We start from the raw sequence: 22,562 nt of genomic DNA on the forward strand, positions 1-22,562 counted from the left end.
ACCAAGTAGAATTGAGTTATATACATGATTGTGAGTTAGGGGTGGTCCAGGGGGTCAAATATGAGGGTGTGGGATTCAGGGGCCAGTGCATGATACTCTTCATGTCCCCCTCTAGTCACCATTTGGGTGAACCCACTGTGTCAACACCCATGTCTGGCACCTACTCAGTGCCCAGCTCCATACTGGGTACCCAGCTAAGTCAGAGGGGGCACTTTTATTCCTTGAAGGGGCTATTTGTATACATCCCTTGGAGGGAAGAAGGAGAGACGGAGGTTTAGATTACAGCAAACTAAACTTGACCTGTTGAACCATAGGTGTTCCTTTTGTCACTCCCTGTGCTTGGCTGATAAACATGGATCCAGGTAAGTGCTGTGGCTGGGAGGCTGTGGGGTGAAGAAGGAAGGAGAGAGGTGAGGGCAGAGGCAATCAGTCAGCCATATCTACTGCATGCCAAGAATGTGTGTTTGTGCGAAGGTCTGGAGGGTTCTGAAAGGAAAACAATTTCTTATATTTTATGCAATACTTTACAGTTTAGGAAACATGCTCATACATCCTTCATCTCACTAGATCTTCACTTCAGGAGTAAAACAGACAGGTGCTTCTCCCATTGTATACATGAGGCCCAGGGAAATTAAGGGTCATGCTCAGGATAGGGCTGTGGAGATATGCAAGGTCTGGAGCTCAGAACTCAGCTCTTGCCAGCTATGCCCTTGGCTCCCTTCAAAAGGAACAAAAGACTATTCTGGGCCTCAAGAAATAGAAATATCATTAAGGAGATGATTCCCACCAATGGATCACTTCAGAACAGCCAGGACCACTCAGATTGGTTACTGCAGAATGAGCCCACTGGACCCATAGAGGGCAAGCAGAGCGGCAGGATGGCCCAACATAAGCATACTTTCTGCAGGAAGGCACACAGAACGGAGCAAGAAAGATGTCCAAGTGGCAGAAGACATGAGCAAAGGCTGAGCTGAGACCAGAAGGTCATAAGCAGGAACCCACAAAGAGCTGAGGGTCTGAGCAGACATTGGGTTGGAAAAAGTAGGATTTGGGGAAGGGGGTGGATGGGGAGGCAGGGCGGGGCCCGTCTGGAGGTGGAAGCAAAAGAACCAGAATTCGATTCACCACTGTGGAGTGCCTCCCTTAGTGTCATGGAATTTGGTCAAGGTTGAGAGGGCAGACAGCTAGCTGCCAGCCTGGGGATAAGAACCCTCACTCCTTCACTGTACCCTGGAAGTCTCAGCCAGCTCTTGTCCAAACAGGGTTGCACAACTAAGCTTTGTACTGACTTTCCATATATCTGTATCTGTTGTTGAGAGAAGGAATGATTGTCAGGCCGGTGACCAAGTCTGAGGAGCCTTTGCAGGGCTTGGCCGTGGGGGTGGGGCAGGGTTTGGTGGCCACAAAATCGGCACCAGGGACAGGACAAGTATCTCACTGCAGAACCAAATGACCAAAGCTGCTTTTTCTCCTTTCCTCTCCCACAGGTCCAAAGGTAGGAAAGCTCTCCAGCTGCCTCCCCTTTCTCCGCCCCCAACTGCCAACTGCTGTGTCCTCCACAGCTCCAGCCCCCTTCCTAGACCTTCAGGCAGCAGCAGTGACCTTCCTGAAATGGAAAGTAGGGAGCAGGGTTGGTCATCAGCCCCATGGGCAGGCAGGCAGGGGCGCGACAGTGCTCCTCCACCCCCTGCCGGCTGCAGCCTTCTCCTGGGCTCCTCTCCTGTTTTCCCATCTGTCTCTCCCATTTCCTCACATCCCCTCCCTGTCTCAGCCTCTCTCCCGCTGCTTCCCCGCCTGTTCCATGCTTCTCTGCTTTCCTGGCTACCCCCACAGCCTCTCTGGATGGTTGGCTTGCTCCCAAACCCCAACCACATTGCAGGCCCCAATGACCTGCCTCTGCTAGAGAAGGGAGGCTGCTCACCCCCCTTCCTCCATTGGCTACCACCAGCAGACCTGACTCCTAGACCTGGAACTAGCCCCACCATAAAAAGAGTCGTTGAAGGAAAGGTGGGCAGGATGGGAGGTGGCTGTTTGCAGGCATCACGGAGCCTGGATGCGGAAGGGGCTGCTCTGACACAGTCACAGTAAGGCCTCTGAGCCCTCCAGCCTGACTCTTCCTTTCCCATGCCAAGCCTTTATTGGGGCCTAGAAGGCAGAAGCTGAGGGGTTGGGGCGATCCCGATCCCTGCTCCCTCAGGGCTGCCCCAGTGCCCCAGCACCAGAAGCAAGGTGGTTGGTGTCTCCTCTTCCCTGGGCCTGTGGCAAGAGACAAAGAAATTCCTCTGGCCTTGGGGCCTCAGGAATTGTTCCAGCAAAGACAGAAGATTAAGCCACACTCTTTCGGCCTCTCTGACTGAGGCAGGAAAGCCTTGATTTTACTATTTTTATTCTTCCTGGTTTCTTGAGTCTAGCACCTGCTCAGGGACAGGCATGGGCTCCCACATGCTCCTACTATCACGTATACACAAGCACGCACATACACCTACATGCATGTATGTGTGCAAAGCAGGCATGTGTGTGTACCCACCCATGCACGTGTACATAACTATTTGTATGGAAATGAGCATACACCCTTGTACCTACACACACACACTCTCCCTCCTATAAGGAACATGCACATCTTCACCTTGCTACCTCCTACTTTTAGTCTCCTCCCACTCTTGAGCTACCTCCTTTGTCCTCCTCCTCCTACCCCTCTCCTCCTCCCCATCCCCCTCTCCTCCTCTTCTTCCTCAGCTCCTACATTCTCCCCTAACCCTGCCTCTTGTCGCCTCCTTGCTCCTAGCTCTCAGTGAGCTCCTTCACAGCCTCCCCCAGCCCTACCCTCACTTGTGAGTAGTTAGCCTGCAGTTCCTAGCCTGGCAAAATCTCTAATGACTCTGTAAGGGTTCCTGGGTGAGAAAAAGGAGAAGAAAACATAATTCTGTTCCTTAGTTACAGATGAAATAAACCAGAGTTCAGGGAGTAGGAGTCCTATCTTGGCTCAAGGAATGGAAACCAGTGAATCTAGGTTCTTCCACTTTTGTCTGCTTAGTGCTCTAGCTTTATCACTTGCTATCCCTGCCTCCCAGCTCTCCACCACCATCCCCTGCTAGTGCCCAGGAATCCAGACTCCTCTATAATAGAAGGTGAAAGGAAGGGAGTGAAAGAAGGAAGTTGATCTCAGGCAAGACTGGCACTGACCTCTTACTCTAACATTGTTCATTTGGCTTTCCACAGGGTGGCCATGGCCCAGGGCATGGTCCTGGGGGGCACCACCCGCCAGGGCCCGGTGGGCACCCCCCTGGCCATGGCCCAGGGCATGGTCCTGGGGGGCACCACCCCCCAGGGCCCGGTGGGCACCCCCCTGGCCATGGTCCAGGGCCCTGTGCACCCCCACCCGGCCATGGCCCAGAGCCCTGTGTGCCCCAACCTCGCCCACCTCACTAAGGAAGCAGAAGAAAGAGGACACAAGAATGGGGAGCCTGCTGACCTGTCATGGGGCCTGACCAGAATCTTCTCTTCCTAATAGCCTCTTAGAGGCCATGTTTTACCCTTAAAGAGCCTGTCTTCCTTCATATCCAACTTGGTACCCAGGGGGCCTGATGGTCTCTGAGTTCCTTAGTTATAAAATATAAATGCTCAGCCAGGCATTCTCAGAAGCTTGACTCAAGTGGTGCCCATAGCATATGGTTATAATAAGACCACCACTCCTTTCCTTTTCACCTCTCCCATCAAACAGCCTCAACTGTGTCCTTATCACTTTAACCCCATCATATATACCTGGACCCAATGGGCCTTCCAAGGTTCCGTCTAGATGCCTCACTCTATAGATCAAAAGCCTTCAATGGATCCCAACTGTCCAGACGTATTTCTCATCATTCCCTAAAAAGAGGCACTGAACTTTTCAGCCTCTTTAACTTTGCCTATTTCACCACCACCACCACCACCCCCTTCCCCACCCAGATCAAGAATACCTTCCCTCTCAGCCAGCTAAAGCTCTACCATCAATAATGAAGAGTTCCCTAAAGCCCATTTAGGAAGAGAGAGGTCCTCTGTGTACACTGCCCCCACCCTGTAGTTTGCATCAACCACCACACAGGCCTGATCACACCCTACTCAGTCAGCATCAATCTATTGGCTGGCCTTTTGTATCTTCAGTCAAACTGAAGCCTCAGCCCAACAGCCAAAGCTACTGCAGGCAGGCCCACCACTCCTACACCTTCCTCTAGATTTTCCCATCTAGTGACCTATGCCTTGCATAGAGTGATATTTGCGCATACAGTGATATTAGGGATACCTATATTCTAAATGCTTGTCGGTTCTGACTCTTCCCAGCCCCATCCCTCAGCCATGGCACCTCCCTGCACATACAGCCAGCCTGCTTGCTGTGAAACCCCTTCCATGCAAATCCTACATCAGGAACCCTCTCCACTTCTCAACTCCCAGTCGTCTCACCCTACCCATATCTATTCTCGCCCTCTAGCCAGGCCTGTTCCAGGCCCATCACCCACTCCCCTTCCCCACAGCCGTTCCCTGATGATAGAGCAACAAGTTTTCTAAAGTGAGTGGCTATTGGGTACCTCCCAGGCTGAAGAGGGATAGAACTGTGAATTCTCTCTCTTCCCACAGCCCATACACCACGCTTGAATAAAAGAAGCCAGGCTCCAAAGCGGACGGGTACAAACCCAGGTCCAGGTCCAGACAAATGTGAGGACAGACCCAACTTGAACAGTGTCTAGTCCCATTGGGGAGGAGGAGGTTGCTGGGCAAAGCTGAGGGAAATGTGGGACTTAGGTCGCCCGACCTCTCAACCCTTGCTCCCTGCACAGTGAAGTGCCGGTGTGGAAGTTTCTCCCTCTTTCCAGCTGGAAGAGCGCGTTTCAAGCAGCGAGGCTCTCTGCACGGTGCCTGGAGTCGCACTTCCTGGTCTCTTACGGGAAGATCGACGTCCCCCTGGGAAAGGCCAGCCAGACTCCTAACAGCAGCTCTCGGACCCGGCCTGCGTAGAGGGGCCCACCACTACCAACCCCACACCACTACCAACCCCACCGTCTCGAAGACCGCAAGCCTCCAGCGCTGGGCGTCCGCGCCGCAGGGAGCCTCTGTCCCCGCCCCCCGGTGCCGCGCCCATTGGCTGGGCCCCTCGTCGGCCACGCCCAGCGATCTGTCCGACGCATGCGCGGGAGCCCGCCGCCGCCACCGCTTCAGCACCAGCGCCCGGACAGCGGCGCCGCCCACGGGCATGGACGCGGGTAGCGGCAGCAGCAGCGGCGGTCCGGCTCCCGGTCCGGCTCCCGGCCCGGGTCCGGAAGGGGAGCAGCGGCCCAAGGGGGAGCCCTTGGCCTCAGACGGCAGCTCCCCGGACAGGTAGGGCGGACGGCTCCGCAGACCCAGCTCGCAGACCCTGCCAGCACCCGCGCCCCAGGTATCCCCGTAGCCGCCATATGTCTCCCTCATTCATTCCCCAGCCCCTCCCAGAGCTCCTGCCAGCGCCTCCGAGCTACCGGCCCCCTGACCACGCCCGCATTCTACCGGGTCAGTTTTCTCTCCCCCTGATACCCCCTACTGTCAGTCCCCACCACCCTCACCGCCCCAGTACCTGCCCCACTCACTGTTCCTACCTTACTTCTGAAGACCCGGGGTCGGGGGTGGGGAGTTCCTCCGGTTCCTCCTCCTGAGCCCCTCCCTCTAGGCCCTGCCCCCGCATCTTCTCAGGAAGCCCCAAGCCCGCGGCGACCTCAGTCTGAGTTCCAGCTTGTCAGTGTGCTCAAAGGTGCGCGGACGGCATGGACGGGAGGATCCCCAAGGTGTGTGTCCTGGGGAGGGCAGGCACTTGCCGCCACGCCAGGGACTGTCTTTGTCCATCACCGTCCCTCTCCAGTCAACCTCCATGGCCAGCTGCGCACGTGTCGGCTTGAGTCCCCGCATGTGGCAGCTATGGGCACTCGCTAGAAGTGCAAGGGTGGGCTGGCTCTGAGGCTCAGGCTGCAGTCAGTACCATCCCTGAAGGAGTTCCAGGCTGGCAGGACCGGAGGAGCACCTCACTCAGGGCCCAGATCTTGGTGCCTCTCCTCCACCTTCCTCCATATGTGTGAGGGAACAGCCCAGCCAGGTAGCAATATGGCGCAATTTCTGTGCCCCGCCTGGTCTGCCACCCTCAGAATCCCTCCCCTGACATGACACTGCCTCTCCCTCTCCTGCCTGGACTGAAATAAGAGGCTTTCTTTGGGGGCAAGAAAGCAGAGATGAACATATCTCTACACTGCCCCAGTTGTAATGTACATTCTATACCTCAGACCAAAGAGGAGGCCCCACAAGTAGAGAAAAATGTTTTCTTCCCTCTATTGTTAACACATCGGTCTGGATAGAGTTAGCCAGACTCTGTCACTCTGAAAGGCACAGAGCTTTCTTCAAGGGAGTGAGACACAGGATGGATGCATTCCCTGGACCAGAGGGCTACCTGGGCCTACTGACTGACCAAAGAGCAAGGGATGAGCAAGGCAGGGACAGGACAGGGCAGAGTAGGAGCTTGGGACCAGGAATATCCCTAGAAGGAGATGGAGAGTCCTTTGCTGCCTTGGATATTTCATCAGGGATATGCCTTGTCTGGTCTGACCATTTCCCCTGCACATGGGGGTCATTCTTGGGAACAGGAACCACTTGCTCTCCTTCAGCAGCTCTCTGGGACCTCTGGCTTCTCTATGGACTTCTCCAGAGACCCTGGACACTAATCAGGCAAAGGTAGACAGTTCAAATCAAGAAATATAAATATGTTCCTGCTGAGCTAAGTAATACTCCGGGGACAGATAGTGAATAGAACAGTGAATGGGACCCACATGGTTCTTTACTAATTGATTGACTCCAGCGCAATTTGAAATAGTTCATTCTCTGGTTTTTAAAATTATCTTTTTATTTTCCTAGTGGCATGAAATGCTCCCTCATCTGTCTTGGCCTCTCTGTGGAATCACATGGATGTCCATATTGCTATGTGTCTGTGGCCCTGGGGTGCAGTTAAGGCACATGTACATTTACCTCTCATGGGTCTCCCAGTGGGGGCTCTGTGTCTGGGGCCCTGTCAGCCAGACCCTGGCTGCTTTAGCTTTGGCCACTTGAGGAAACCTGTGTCACCACTTTCCATCCCCCTGCTTGCCTGCCCCAGTCACTTGGGTTATAGACCAGCCTAAGTTCCTCACACTTGTCAGAGCCATAGAACTGAAGGGGTAAGAATGAAAGCCCCCTGGGAAGAAAGCAAGACCTGGGGTGTTTAATTTGTATTATTATTATGTCTCCTGAGAACAGAGGGCAGCAGGAGCTGGCAGGAGAAAGCTTTTATTCTCAAAAGAGTTTAGCTCTTCTCCTTGGTGGTGGTGGTGGGGGGCGGGGGTTGAGACAAAGGCCCAATTTCACAGCAGCTGGGATGTGGAAGGTTTCAAATTCTGCCACATTGACAATGTTGGGCACCATCAAGAAGGATGAGATTTGGGAGCAACTGATCTTAGGTCCCTGGAGAAGGATAAGAGGGGTTGAAAAGAAGGGGCTGGGGCCAGGGAGACCCCAGTAGAAGCAAACCAATGGTAAAAGGCTGTAATCCTTGTTGAACAGAAGCCAGCTAAAGAACAGCGTAGGCTTATGAGCTTTGGTGGACTGGTTAAGGGGGTGCTTTTTTTCTCCTCCAGCACCCCCATAGTGCTAGCTACCCTTAATGGAAAAAAAAAAAAAAAAAGCAGTCCAAGTGGAGCAGGTGAGGAGCCTGGCTCCTAAGCAAAGCCCAGTACTCAGTCAGTGCTCTAAGGCCATGAGTAGCTGGAATAGACACCCTGGCTGCTCCACCCTCCTGACCCCTGGAATGCAGGCTTTGCTTCAAAGAAGTAGACCAATCGGTGTCTGGCTAGCTGGTCAGTGGAGCATGCGACTCTTGGTCTCAGGGTTGTGAATTTGAGCCCCACCTTGGGTGTAGAGATTACTTAAAAAATAAAATCCTGGGGCACCTAGGTGGCTCAGTCAGTTAAGTATCCAACTCTTGATCTCAGCTCAGGTCTTGACCTCAGGATGGTGAGTTCAAGCCCCATGTTGGGCTCCACACCCTACTTTAAAAAATAAATATTTAATTAAATAATTAAATCTTGGGGTGCCTGTGTGACTCAGCCAGTTAAGCATCCAATTCTTGATTTCTGCTCAGTTCATGACCTCAAGGTTGTAAGATCAAGCCCTGCATGGGGCTCAGTAGGCAGGGAGCCTACTTAAGATTCTCTCTCTCCCTCTTCCTCTGCCCCTCTCTTCCCACCATGCTCATTCTCTCTCTCTCTCTCAAAATAAAATGAAATAAAATATCTAAAAATAATAAATCAATAAAGGACAGACCAAGACTAATGGGTCATTTTCATGTCTTCAGGATAACCCAGACCAAGAGTGGTGCCCAGCGTGTGTAGGTGCTCAAAAAAGACCTGCAGAACAAAAACCTTAAAGAAGTAAATGTCCACACTTATGCATATAAACCCAGACCATTCATATAGCTTTTCTTCAGCCCATGGGGATGGGCCAATAAGGTATTTTATTTGCCAGGACACTGGTTGCTATATCAAATTTATGGGTCATCTGAGGTTTTGCTTTTTTTTTTAAGATTTTATTTATTTATTCATGAGAGACACAGAGAGAGAAAGAGAGAGAAGCAGGCTCCACGCAGGGAGCCCGATGTGGGACTCGATCCCGGGACTCGAAGATCACACCCTGAGCCGAAAGCAGGTGCTTAACTGCTGAGCCACCCAGGAGTCCCTGAGGTCTTGCTTTAGAACAACTTTGGTCAAATTCCTATTTTTCTAAATGTTGAGTTAATTAAAAAATAAGTATCAGTGATTTAAATCATGAGTTCAAATTCTGATGCAGCTTTTGAATAAAAGAAAGTATTTATAATTATATATGTAGTGAGATTCTCAAGGTGTGAGAAGTTCTAAAATGGAGATCTATTATCTGAGGTGCCTAGAGAGGTGCAAATTGTAAATATAAATATACTTCTTTTTTTTTTTTAAGATTTTACTTATTTATTCATGAGAGAGAGAGAGGCAGAGACACAGGCAGAGGGAGAAGCAGGCCCCATGCAGGGAGCCTGATGTGGGACTCAGTTCCGGGTCTCCAGGATCATTCCCTGGGCTGAAGGCCACCCGGGGCCACCCTAAATATACTTCTTAAACTACATGCTCCCTGTAGCACTGAGTGCAAGAACAGGCAGGAAAGCAAATGTGTCTTCCACATTCCAGGCTCCATGGCAGGCATGTCATGTATGTTAAACCAGTTAATTCCTGTACCAAACCTGAGAAGAGGCATGATCATTATACTCTTACTCAATAGACAAGGATACCAGCACTCCAAGAATTGTGTGTCTTTCCCAAGGCCCCAGAGCTACAGGATAATAGAGCCAGGAGCCCACCTCCCCATTTTGCTCTCAGCATAAGGGTCATTTCTTCCCACACTGCTATGCCACCAGCCATCCTTCTGGGAGGAAGAGGAAGAGCTGCCTATTCTTTCCAGTTCCTCTACTCAGTTTCTGGGCAAAAACCAGCCTCTCTGGACAATGTCTACCTCACACCATGGCTGGGGGGCCCCTGGGTGGCTCAGTGGTTGAGTGTCTGCCTTTGGCTCAGGTTGTGATCCCAGGATCCTGGGATCAAGTCCTGCATCAGGCTCCTCGCAGGGAACCTGCTTCTCCCTCTGCCTGTGTCTCTGCCTCTCTCAGGAACTTGGTTCTATGGCCATCTACTCCTGTCCTAGGTATGGCAATCCTGCCCCTGAGTGGGACTCCGCCTCCCCCACCCCACCCCCGCGGCACCCAAGGAGTGAGGCTGGGTTCATGCACTGAATACTGCCCTCATGAGTAATTTTGAAAGAAGTATCTATTGCCAACTCCTCTTTGGCAAGTTCTTTTGGGGTCCCGACTCCCTCTCCCAGCTCTGCACACTCTTGCAAAGCAAGACCTTCTGCCCCATGGCCCAAGGGTGGTGGAAGGGCAGAACTTGCTTCCACTAAACCTTCCCTGACTACCCTCACCCCTGTCAAAGTTGGGCCTTCCTCTGGGCTCCTTCAGCCCTCTGTGACTTCCTGTCTCACAACACTCAACATGCGGGACTGTTGTCAACATCTCCCACCTACTATGAGTGCCTAGAAGACAAAGATGAAACTTACTCATCCCAGCGCCACCATTAGTAGCCCATCTAGTGCTCAGTAGTCACCCAACAAACATTCCTTGGGTACCTTCTGAGTGCAGGGCATTGTTCAAGGCACTAGGGCTACAGAGGTGAACAAAGGCATGGGGCCCTGCTCTCCCAGAGCTCACATTCCACACAAGAAGCAGACAGTAAACATGACCACTGTATAATGTCCGGTTGTGGCAAATGCTGTGAAGAAATACGAAGCAGGGTAGCAGGGTAGAGAGCTGGCAGGTGCTTATTTAGAAAGGGTAGCCAGGGAAGGCTTCTCTTAGAAGGTGGTAGTTGAACTGAGACTAAAGGGAGGCTGTGAGCCATGCAGTTATCTTGGGGGAAAGCATGCTGAGGTGACAGAGGAGAAAGTTCAAAGGCTCTAAGGTGGGAACAAGATTGCCGGAGGCACTCAACAAACATCTGCCATGAGAATGAGCAGGGGATAGCCCCAGAAAGAGCTCAAGACTGCAAGTCAGACTGGGTTTAAGGCCCCGCTCTTCATGTCTTGCTGAACCTATTTTCACATCTATAGAACAAGGAAAGTATTTCCCCTGTAGGGTTTTTGCGAGGAGTACATAAGATCACATATGTAAAAGCACAGTGTCTGGCATGTAGCAGGCTGCCAATATTGTTTTCAGAGCATATGGACAGATGAGGGAAGGAGACAATGGTGCCGAGAGGTAGGGCTGGGAATGGATCGCTAGAGGCTGCACCCTCCTCACCTCTTCCCCAGGACTAATAAGCCAAACAACCCTGAGTCCCCCTGCCCCGTCTCTTGTCTCAGCCTACTGAACAATGCTGGGGCATGAGGTGGCCCACCCCCACCCCCTCTAACCCCATCACCCTTGTCTCCTCTCTCCCCAGGTCCCAGAGCAAGGCCGTGGCCTCTGAGGCAAGCCCAGAGAAAAGCTGCTGCCCCCACAGTGGCCCCCTTGAGGACCCTTCTAGTTCTTCAGAACCCCCACCAGCAACTTCCACCCTCCAGCCTGTGCGCCCGACCAGCCCCTTGGCCCCTGCACACTTCACCTATCCCCGGGCACCACAGGAATACCGGGGGGACAGTTCCCTGCCGGGGCTTGGGGACCGGGCAGCTCTCTGTTCCCATGGCTCTAGCCTCAGTCCTTCCCCAGCCCCCTCACAGCGAGATGGGGCCTGGAAGCCACCATCTGTGCAGCACCATGTGGTCAGCGTCAGGTAAGGAGGGGTCCCGCAGCCTGCAAACTCCCACTGGAAGATGAGGCCGGGCTTAAAAGTGGGGTGAGCCCCCCCGGCTCTGGACCCCTTCATTAAAAGGCAGCCCAGGATGTCCCATGCCTCTGATGGAGGAGGCAGCCTGGATGGAAGAGGCAGTAAGGGTTGGAGCTTGGGAGTAGAACAGCCTGAAAGCGTTAGTACCATTTTCCTCAGTCCCCACACCCTACCACCCATCCTACAAGAGGGCTCTGACAAGCAAGTGTCTTTTCTTCCCTTCCACAGGCAGGAACGGGCCTTCCGGATGCCAAAGAGGTAGGCCTGGGCCTTCTGTGGCCCCCTAGGCGTGACTAGGCTGGTGCCAAGTTTGGCCCTATCACCCCTTTTTGGTGACTCCGAAGCTCACCACACCCTGCTACCACACCTAATACCAATTCCTGTGGCTTCTCTTCCTCTTTCCCAGCTATTCCCAGCTGATTGCCGAGTGGCCAGTGGCTGTGCTGCTGCTGTGTCTGGCTGTCATCATCCTCTGCACGTTAGCCGGACTGTTGGGGGACCGGCTGCCCGACTTCTCTAAGCCCTTGCTGGTAAGAGGCTAAGGGGAGGGACAGGGACCCCCCATGCCTGGCCACCTCAGCTCTGTCTGGGGCAGAAAGTTGGAGCAACCCAGATGGAGATGGGAAGGCAATGGTGGGCTCTTGACCCCTAGAGAGCATTACAGAGATAATACAGAGGTAATGCTCTCGTCCAACAATCCAGAAAGGTGGGCTGGCCTTCCCTGCTCCAGGGACCCAAAGGGGCAGAGCCAAGAAGGGCCAGATGGAGCAATCATCCTTCTGCCCACCTGATCTTCTCTGTCCTCCCCTCCTGCAGGGATTTGAGCCTCGAGACACAGACGTTGGGCGCAAGCTAGTAGTCTGGAGAGCACTGCAAACTCTCACAGGCCCCAGGAAGCTGCTTTCTCTCTCTCCAGACCTTGAGCAGAACAGGTAGTGGGTTTCCATCTTTCCACCGTTGAAGGGAAAGTGGGAGAGAGATAGGGCATCGGGTGACCTCCCCAGATGCAGATTAGAGGGATTTGCTGAGGTCCCCTGGGAAGTGGTGTCTGACCTCCTCTGAGCCCCCATCCCTTGATGGTGCCTGGCATAGCTTTTCTCTCTACCTCAGCTCAAACCTCCATACCACTCTGAGCCCCACACCCTGGAGCAGTGCCCAGGAGGGCTTAATCCGGCCTCGAAGAATGGTGGAGCCCTTGGAGGACAGAGGGCAGGACAGCTTCTTCTGTGGCCCACCTGGTAAGCTGCAACCGGCCAGTTCCTGCCTTTAATGGTGGTCCCCATCACACCTACTAGAACAGAGGGGCCCAGGAGAACAAATCTGGGCAGACAGAAAAGGAAGGAGGCCGCTGGCCATGTTCAAGCCAAGGAAGTTGGGTTACAGTTGGGAGGCTAAGGTAGGTCTCGGGGGCTGGGTTGGGGGCAGGGCCCCAGATAGGGCAGCTAGGCACACCTTTCAGACCTCTGAGGATCTGAATGAACCTCATATGGCCCTGGGTAAGCAACTTCCCTCTGGTGGGCCCAGGACCTGATGCCAAAGAACTGAACTCTGGGGGGTGTGTTGCAGAGAAGAGCTATGCACAGCTGGTGTTCATGTCCACCTCAGCGGGCAGCCTATGGAACCTGCACGCCATCCATTCCATGTGTCGAATGGAACAGGACCAGGTGAGCTGATGGAGGGGGAGGTGCCAGGGGTTGGGAGGGGCAGGGGCCATAAGGACCTCAGGGACCTAATCCCCAGGAAATACAGCTGAGCCAGGACTGCCAGGGTGGACTGGGAAAAGAGTATTCCCTGCTTAGAAAATTATTCCAACCCTGTTGAAAGGCTCCAGACTGGGGTGGGGAAAAAAGAGTCACTGTCTTTAGAAAAGCCTAGACATAGCCAAGACACAGAGACTATGCAGAGCCTGGGATTTTCAAAATGTCCTGAAAAGGAGCCTCAGGAGCTGTTGAGGAGGCCCCACCCCAAGGCCCCCAGGTTCCATCAACCCAAGCAGTGCCAATCCCATCATGCTAACTGGAGAGCCATACAGCATAACATCTGAAGGAAGGTTTGCTGTGAAAAACAGTGTAAACAGCACGGAGTAGCCCCAGGCACTCCACACAAGTGTATCTGAAGTACCAAGACACTGGTTAGGAACATGTATCCTGGAGTCAGATTCCTGAATTCAAGGCCCGTTCTTTTTTTTTTTTTTTTTTTTTTTTTTAAGATTTTATTGTTTATTTGAGAGAGAGCAGGGGTAGGGCCAGAGGGAGAGGGACAAGCAGACTCCATGCTGAGCACAGAGCCCCACATGGAGGGGCTCAATCCCAGGACCCCAAGATCACAACTGAGCCAAAATCAAGAGTTGGACACTTAACCGAATGAGCCACCCAGGCGCCCCAAGGCCAGTTCTAATACTCCCTAGCTGTGTGACGACTACAGGCATGTTCCTTAATGTCTCAATGCCTCGGGCTTTGTATATACAAAATACAGAAAATAATGGTACTTTTCTCATAAGGATGTTGTGACAATTAAACAAGATAGAACTTGCCATAATGACTGGCAATAGAAATCTCTCAATAAATGTTGCTATTGTCAGCATGATCTCAGGCCCAAGACCATAGAGCCAGTTGGTAGTGAAACAGAGCCTCTGATTCCCAGGCCAGTGCCCTCCAGAACTGTACCAGCTGTTGTAATGTGTTATGTCAACAGCAGGTGGGACAGAAAAGAAGGCATGAGGTCCGAAAAAGAAATAACCCTGTCCCTCAGAGGGTTTAAGCAGACCAGTGGACAGAAGGAGGGGGCAAAGGCTTGGCACCGGCCCTGACCCTGGAATGTTTTGGCTTCCACTTTTCCCACTGTTTGTTTCCAGTTCCTTGGACCCCTGACCCATCTGTGGCCGACACTTCCACTTCCACTCCCGGCTCAGGCAGTGCAGAATTGGGGTGCATGACCTGCAGGGGACTTAGGGCAGGACCTCAGGCAGTATTCCTGAGGCTCCTCTCTGGTAGAGTCAAGATGTAGCCAGGAACCAAATGCAGCTCTGAGACACACCATTTCTGCGGGACGATCAAGATGCCTCTCTGCCTGGGCCCTATAACCTGATAGGAGGTGAGAGGGCCTTGGACAGGGCTGTGGAAGCTGGGCCCCTGCCTTGCCCCTGAGCTCTCTCCTGCTGTGTGTGCCATACAGATCCGCTCCCATACCCACTTTGGGGCTCTGTGCCAGCGTACGGAAGCCAACAAGTGCTGCCCCAGCTGGTCCCTGGGCAACTATGTGGCCGTGCTCTCCAACCGCTCCTCCTGCCTGGACACAACTCAAGCGGATGCAGCCCGAACACTGGCCCTTCTGCGGGCCTGTGCCACCTACTACCACCGCGGTGCCCTGGTGCCCTCTTGTCTGGGCCCTGGGCAGGACAAACCCCCACACTGTGTCCAGGTTCCCACCAAGTGCTCCCGGAACAGTGCCATCTACCAACTCCTGCACTTTCTGTTGGACAGGGACTTCCTGAGTCCCCAGACGGCTGACTACCAGGTGCCCTCCCTCAAGTACAGCCTGCTCTTCCTGCCCACTCCGAAGGGTGCCTCCATGATGGGCATCTACCTGGACCGCCTGGCCACCCCCTGGGGGCTCTCTGACAATTACACATCCATCACTGGCATGGACCTGGGCCTCAAGCAGGAGCTGCTGAGGCACTACCTGGCCCAGGACACAGTGTACCCCTTGCTGGCCCTGGCTGCCATCTTCCTCAGCATCGCCCTCTACTTGCGCTCCCTCTTCCTCACACTCATGGTGCTGCTGGGGGTGCTGGGCTCCCTGCTGGTTGCCTTCTTCCTCTACCGAGTGGCCTTCCGCATGGCCTACTTCCCCTTCGTCAATCTGGCAGCCTTCGTCCTGCTCAGCAGCGTGTGCGCCAACCACACCCTCATCTTCTTCGACCTGTGGCGCCTCAGCAAGAGCCAGCTGCCCTCTGGGGGACTGGCCCAGCGGGTGGGCCGCACCATGCACCACTTCGGCTACCTGCTGCTGGTCTCGGGCCTAACCACAGCGGCGGCCTTCTATGCCAGCTACCTGAGCCGCCTGCCAGCCGTGCGCTGCTTCGCCCTCTACATGGGCACGGCCGTGCTGGCGCACCTGGCGCTCACGCTCGCCTGGCTGCCAGCCTCCGCCGTGCTCCACGAGCGCTACCTGGCACGCGGCTGCGCGTCCCGGGCGCAGGGCCAGCGGGGAGGCAGCGCCCCCCGGCGACTCGCGCTGGCCCTGCAGCGGCGGCTCCGAGGCCTTCGGCGGGCGGCGGCCAGCACCTCGCGCCTGCTCTTCCAGCGCCTCCTGCCCTGTGGGGTCATCAAGTTCCGCTACATCTGGATCTGCTGGTTCGCCGCGCTGGCGGCAGGGGGCGCCTACATCGCCGGCGTCAGCCCCCGCCTGCGGCTGCCCACCCTGCCGCCGCCCCGCGGCCAGGTCTTCCGGCCCAGCCACCCCTTTGAGCGCTTCGACGCTGAGTACCGCCAGCAGTTCCTGTTCGAGCGGCTGCCTCAGGGCGAGGGCGGCCACATGCCCGTGGTGCTGGTGTGGGGCATCCTGCCCGTGGACACCGGCGACCCGCTGGACCCTCGCAGCAACAGCTCCCTGGTGAGCGACCCTGCCTTCTCGGCGAGCGGTCCCGAGGCCCAGCGCTGGCTGCTGGCACTCTGCCACGCGGCCCGGAACCAGAGCTTCTTTGGAGCCCAGCCGGAGGGCTGGCCCACGCTGTGCTTCATGGAGGCCCTCCAGCGCTGGGTGGAGAGCCCGGGTTGTGCCCGCCTGGGGCCTGGCCTCTGCTGTGGCCACTCGGGCTTCCCTTGGGCACCCCAGCTTTTCCTGCACTGCCTCAAGATGATGGCTCTGGAGCAAGGCCCCAACAACACCCGAGACCTAGGACCCCGCTTCGATACCCACGGCAGCCTGGCTGCCCTGGTTCTGCAGTTCCAGACTAACTTCCAGTACAGTCCAGACTACAGCCAGACCCATCATTTCTACACTGAGGTCAGCCACTGGCTGGCAGCGGAGCTGGGGAGGGCACCTCCCGGCCTCCACCGAGGTTGGTTTACCAGCCATCTGGAGCTGTACAGCCTGCAGCACAGCCTGAGCACAGAACCTGCTGTGGTGCTGGGCCTGGCTCTGGCGCTGGCCTTTGCCACGCTGCTGCTGGGCACCTGGAACGTTCCACTTAGCCTGTTCTCCGTGGCAGCAGTGGCAGGCACCGTACTGCTCACAGTAGGGCTCCTGGTTCTCCTGGAATGGCAGCTCAACACTGCGGAAGCCCTCTTTCTCTCTGCTTCTGTGGGCCTCTCAGTAGACTTCACCGTCAACTACTGTATCTCTTATCACCTGTGCCCGCACCCTGATCGCCTGAGCCGCGTGGCCTTCTCACTGCGCCAGACCAGCTGTGCCACAGCAGTAGGGGCTGCAGCCCTGTTTGCGGCCGGTGTGCTCATGCTGCCCGCAACAGTGCTGCTCTATCGCAAGCTGGGCATTGTCATTATGATGGTCAAGTGTGTCAGCTGCGGCTTTGCCAGCTTCTTCTTCCAATCTCTGTGCTGTTTCTTTGGGCCAGAGAAGAACTGTGGGCAGATCCTCTGGCCTTGCGCCCACCTGCCATGGGATGCTGGAACTGGGGAGCCAAGTGGGGAGAAGGCTGGCCGCCCACGATCAGGGCCAGTGGGAGGGGCGCCGGGATCCTGCTCAGAACAGTACGAGCTACAGCCCCTTGCCCGGCGCCGGAGCCCCAGCTTTGACACCAGCACGGCCACTAGCAAACTGTCCCACCGGCCCTCAGTACTCTCAGAGGATCTACAGCTGCATGATGGCCCCTGCTGCCCCCGGCCCCCACTGGCCCCGGCCTCCCCAAGGGAGCTGTTCCTGGACCACCAGGCAGTCTTCAGCCAGTGCCCAGCCCTGCAGACTTCCTCTCCCTATAAGCAGGCTGGCCCCAGCCCCAAAACCCAAGGCAGGAAGGATTCCCCAATGCAGAAAGCTGAGCCTGTGCAGGCCTCACCAGAAGCTTCCACCCACTCTCCCAAACCCAAGGCTGTGGAGCCTCCCGATTGCCTCTGCTCCTCAGCCAGCACCCTGGAGGGGCTCAGTGTCTCTGATGAGACCTGCCTGAGCACCTCTGAGCCCAGCGCCCGAGTACCAGATTCTGTGGGTGCCTCCCCAGATGACCTGGATGAAACTGAGCAAACAGTACCCGAGCGGGGCCAGCTGAATGGGAAGCGGGACACCCTATGGCTGGCACTGAGGGAGACCGTGTACGACCCATCACTGCCTGCCTCCCACCAGAGCAGCTCATCCTGGAAGGGCCGTGGGGCACCAGGAGATGGCAGCCCTGTGGTGCTGCCCAACAGCCAGCCAGATCTGCCAGATGTTTGGCTCCGCAGGCCCAGCACCCACACTTCAGGCTACAGTAGCTGAGGGAGGCTGGATTAGGGCACAGAGCCGGTCAGAGGTGACCAGGCAGCCCAGACTGGAGCCGAATGGCATGCATCTCCCCACGTCGGCATGGAGAGGTTTCACCTCCGACCTGTGGATTTTAAACCCTGCCACATGTTTCAGCCTCGGTCCAGGCTGCTGCTTACTCTCCACACCCAGAGGATTCAGTGGGGAGGATCTTTGGAGAGAAATGTCACAAGCTCACGTCTCGTGGCTTGCTGAGGTCTCATCTGTCCCTGTAATGCCAACCAGGACCTCTTGGAGGGGGAAGGCCAGGTGTGTAGCTCCAGGTATTAGGGGTAGGCTGACCTGGCCCCCACGCCAACTGGGAGTAAGGAACCCAGTCCTTGGGACCCTGCCAGGGCACCTCTCCAACCAAAACAGCCCTGAGGAAACTCAGGAGCCTCCGGGACCTCACACCTTTCAGGGGCTCTTTATCAGGACACTTCCTTCTCTTTGGGGGTGCTTCTCTGGGCCAGGATTAGGCCGAGGCCTCTTTCCTGAATGGCCCTACCCCATCACGCTCCCCAGTCTGACCAGAAATTTATCAAGGCTGGGCCGAGATGACTGCTGGGAATGAAGCAGGCGGAGGAGGGCCAGGCCTCAGAGTATCTCTAAATTGCAGGATAGTCCCTCACAGGGAGCCCCTCTGGCACAGGAAGAGTGCTCCCTCCTGTAAACAAACAATAAGAATCCTTTATATCCTGCACCTCTTAGTTTACAGAATTCTTTACTTGCATACCCATTGTCCCCTTGGACTCTCACCATTCACTACGGGGCAGCCTGCAATTAGCCAGGCCCTTATGCCCATAATTTATAGGTCAAGTCATTGAGAATAAGTAAGGTTAAATGATTTACCCACAGTCACAGAGCTTGTAAATGGGAGAGCAGGTTTCCTGGCTCCCTCCACCTCTAGAACTCCCACTCTCCTGGCTACCTGCCCAAGAGACATTGCCTGTGGCTAACCTGCTGGTTCATCTCACCGGTGTCTCTGAGTACACTCCTACCCTTCCTCTCTTCAGATCTCCATCTCCAGACAGAGCTATACTCTGAGCAAGCCAGGAGTTGCTCTGCATCTGCTTTGTGCTTCCCTCCAGATCCACTGAGAACCTACCCACACTGGGGCATCATGGCTGATCTGATTTCCCAGGTTCAGGGCCAGGGGCATGCTTCTTCCATAGCCAGGGTATGGAGAGCCTCTTCCAGGAGAGGCACTGAAGGCAGAAGAGGTCCAACAGAATTCACTGAAGGCAGGAATTCAGGCCTGCCCTTTTGGGGAGTGTGTGAGTCTAAAACTATTCCCCAGGTCAGGGTCCCCAACTTCCTATGGACAAGTCTGTGGAGGTACTCGGCGGACCAACAGGTGACTCTTCCTCCCCAAAGCAGAGTCTCTCTGCAAGGTTTTATGCCATGTCAGAGCTCATGGCACTTGGAACAAGTTTAAACAGCCACTCTGATATGGTAGTACAAGGAGACAGAGGCACGGAAAGAACATTGAACATCTGCCCTCAGGGAGCTCCCACTCTATCTGGGGAAACAGCTCACACATATACACAGGGTCAGATGGGTCACTGATGGCACCATGCAGTGTGGGCAGAGGGCCAAATGCCTGTCACCATCAGAACTGCTGGAGGTCAAGTACCCAGGATGGGGAACCAGGAAGGCTTCCTGGAGGGGAGACAGCTTGAGCTTGCCTTCAGAAGTACAAGTGTCTCAGACTGTACCTCTGTGATCATTCATTCTAACAGTTTTCAAACTTGGTAGCCTTGGGACCCTTTCTTCAAAGAACCCTTGTGTGAAAACACAGTATATAAAACAGATTAAAAGCAGCTACTCTGGTGGGTGCCAGGTAAGGGTATACAGAGCCAGCTCAGCCTCACTTTCTACTATGCCTCACGGGGGCCCTGGGGAACCCCTCAAGTTCCTGGCAGCTCCACAGAATGTGGTGTGAAAACTACTGATCCAGGCCATTTTACAGATGAGGATCACAGAGGGAAAGGGATTTTTCTAGGGCCAAATAGTCTGTGACCAAGCTGGAGGCAAATTAAGAGGTGTTTTTGTTCTTTTTTTTTTTTTTTTTTTTCTATATTGTTGAGACCTACCTCCCGCTCAAGTAGCCCCTGAGAAGTGGAGCAGAAACCCCAATGACACAGAGCTAAGACCACGGGCAGGAATGACAGGATACATCGGCTCCTTTACAGGTTAAGAAAATCAAACCCCTGACACCAGAAAGCAGAAGCAGTGACTAGGACTTAACTTGGACCTCTCCCCTGGGAGGTCTGCTGGGACTCTATCTTCATGTCTAAGTAGTTCCACCTCTCTGGCCTGGGGCTGCTCATCAGGGTCTTGGCTTCTCTACACCATGGACCATGTCCTTCTGTACCGCACAGCCAGGCCGAAAGAGCCTTGGTCTCATCTGGGACAGTCAGCCAGAGGGCGGACAAGGTGAGCCCTTCTTCCTGAGCATGAGCAGAAGTCTGGCCTTGACTCAAAAGAGAGACCAGAATCTTAGCTGCTTCTGAGCAGCTCACCAAGGCTCTTCTGCCCTGTATTGTGGGAGGGCAACAGGGGCCTGGACCACAAAAACCTGCTCCTCCACACCCTCTTTTGTGTCCTGCAAAGGGAGACATGTCATCTGGGACTGGAGCTTCAACACTTTCCCTGGACACAATCACCGAAATAAAAGAGAGAGTACATAGGGGTGGGTAGGGCAGGCATCAGGGATTTGGGTACACCCGAGGATCCTACTCAGAGATTTCTGGGTCCCATTCTTGCAGGTGACAGCCACAAAACCCTCATCAGGAAGACAGATGAGCCAGAGTAGCTGAGGTACTGACTGGATTTGTTCTGCATATCACTGGGCCCAAAAGACTGGAAGAACCCAGTGGTAATCTAAAACATCGCCTCACAGCTAGAGTGGCCCATACCAACAACAGGCAACCCATATCTATGGATCATCCAGCCTGTCTCGCTGGCCCCAATTTTGGAAAGCAGGATTGAAAACATTTCCAAACTCCTGTGAGTTCCAGCAGACCTATTCACTTTATTATTATCATTGGTGGTTCCAATGAGTATATGGCTGAGAAGCATGCTGAGGCAGGGGAAAACCAGTTAAAGCATTCACATATGCTCTGAATTCAAGGAACAGTCTCTTAACACTGAGACACTTTAAAATAGAACTACGTTAATACCCATTTGGGACTTAAGGTCATTTCCTTTATTTGTACCACAGATCCTTGAACTCACACTCAGAGTATGAGTACGTGTGCTGTACGTTTTTAAAATGTAACTTGGTATACTTTGTTACTATGGGAAAACGCATCCTTCCACAGCTGTGGCGCTTTGTTGACTGGCAGACTCTTGGATTTTAACTAGCACATGGCATATCTGATGCTATGATATTTAGGCAATATCCTAGCTTGAGCCTGATTCTGTCAGAGACATCTCACAAGAGATTTACAAACCAAACTTCCTCAGCCCCATCTAACTCATTCCATTCTTCTCCCATTGCATGACAGGAAAGGGAGGCAGGTGGGAGGTATCAGGAAAGAAGATTCATTGATTTACAACCTTCATCCGTTTATCTGGAGAGTTTCCGATCTTTTCTTCCATGGTGGCCTTATCTCAGCCTTTGATAATACATGTAGGCAATGACAAGCTCTCTGACACCCCATGCCATCCATCAAGATGCCATTTGCTGGGGGATAGAAAATACAGGCATTCTTCATCCTTTCCACCCACACTCTTGTTCGCAGGGACAATGATAACTCAAGGTCTGGAAGTGTTTATGCTTAAGAGAAGAAATTGTAACTCAGTTTAGTGGGAAGATGAGAAACAAAAGAAAGCCATTATGTGTTATGTAAATGATTGGTTGTCCAAAGCCACTCTGCTGAAAAGCCCTGGAAGGACCTTGATAAAATTATAATCACTATCAGGCCTCTGTGTGATTATTCAATTCTGTGCCTTTTTCATTTAAGAATTCAAATTCAAGGGGTACCTGGGTGGCTCAGTTGTTGCCCATCTGCCTTTGGCTCAAGTCATGATCCCAGGACCCTGAGACTGAGCCCCACATGAGGTTCCCTGCTCACACGGAGCTTGCTTCTCCCTCTCCTCCCTGCTTGTGCTCTCTCTCACTATCTCTCTCTCACACACAAATAAATAAATAAAATAATTTATTTATTTATTTATTTATTTATTTATTTATTTATTTATTTATTTATGAGAGACACACAGAGAGAGAGAGAGAGAGAAAGAGAGAGAGGCAGAGACACAGGCAGAGGGAGAAGCAGGCTCCATGCAGGGAGCCTGATGTGGGACTCGATGCCGGGACTCCAGGATCACACCCTGAGCCAAAGGCAGATGCTCAACCGCTGAGCCACCCAGGCATCCCCAAACAAATAAAATCTTAGAAAGAAAGAAAGAAAAAGAAAGAAAGAAAGAAAGAAAGAAGAAAGAAAGAAAGAAAGAAAGAAAGAAAGAAAGAAAGAAAGAAAGATAGATTAGAATTCAAATTCAAGAATGAGGGATCCCTGGGTGGCGCAGCGGTTTGGCGCCTGCCTTTGGCCCAGGGCGCGATCCTAGAGACCGGGGATCGAATCCCACATCGGGCTCCCGGTGCATGGGAGCCTGCTTCTCCCTCTGCCTATGTCTCTGCCTCTCTCTCTCTTTCTCTCTCTGTGACTATCA

The 22,562-nt window shown here is 53.8% G+C and overlaps 1 protein-coding gene across 4 annotated transcripts; it reads left to right on the plus strand.

Moving 5' to 3' along the window:
• The first annotated feature begins 73 nt into the window (after positions 1-73).
• Positions 74-21,807, plus strand: DISP2 (dispatched RND transporter family member 2). Of its 4 annotated transcripts, none has more exons than XR_007407439.1 (11): positions 74-362; positions 1,488-4,689; positions 4,848-5,349; positions 11,040-11,369; positions 11,652-11,681; positions 11,830-11,953; positions 12,240-12,355; positions 12,534-12,661; positions 12,990-13,087; positions 14,598-20,321; positions 20,654-21,807. XR_007407439.1 is itself a non-coding variant. In XM_049104374.1 (10 exons), the coding sequence occupies exons 3-10, from the start codon at positions 5,225-5,227 to the stop codon at positions 17,856-17,858; spliced, it is 4,212 nt and encodes a 1,403-aa protein (XP_048960331.1). In that variant the 5' UTR covers positions 74-362; positions 1,488-4,689; positions 4,848-5,224; the 3' UTR covers positions 17,859-21,807. The 4 variants fall into 4 exon arrangements, 2 of the variants coding, with proteins under 2 accessions (XP_048960331.1, XP_025328980.1); XR_007407440.1 differs by having other exon boundaries at positions 14,598-18,152; XM_049104374.1 differs by having other exon boundaries at positions 14,598-21,807.
• The last annotated feature ends 755 nt before the right edge of the window (positions 21,808-22,562 follow it).

Source organism: Canis lupus, chromosome 30 (assembly GCF_003254725.2).
Source record: "Canis lupus dingo isolate Sandy chromosome 30, ASM325472v2, whole genome shotgun sequence".
NCBI classification, from domain to species: domain Eukaryota; kingdom Metazoa; phylum Chordata; class Mammalia; order Carnivora; family Canidae; genus Canis; species Canis lupus.

Coding starts and splice junctions, on each gene's coding strand:
- DISP2 (XM_049104374.1), top strand. CDS start 5,225: ATGGACGCGGGTAGCGGCAGCAGCAGCGGCGGTCCGGCTCCCGGTCCG. Junction 12,356..12,533: donor CCAGACCTTGAGCAGAACAG/GTAGTGGGTTTC, acceptor TCTCTACCTCAG/CTCAAACCTCCATACCACTC. Junction 12,662..12,989: donor CTTCTTCTGTGGCCCACCTG/GTAAGCTGCAAC, acceptor GGTGTGTTGCAG/AGAAGAGCTATGCACAGCTG.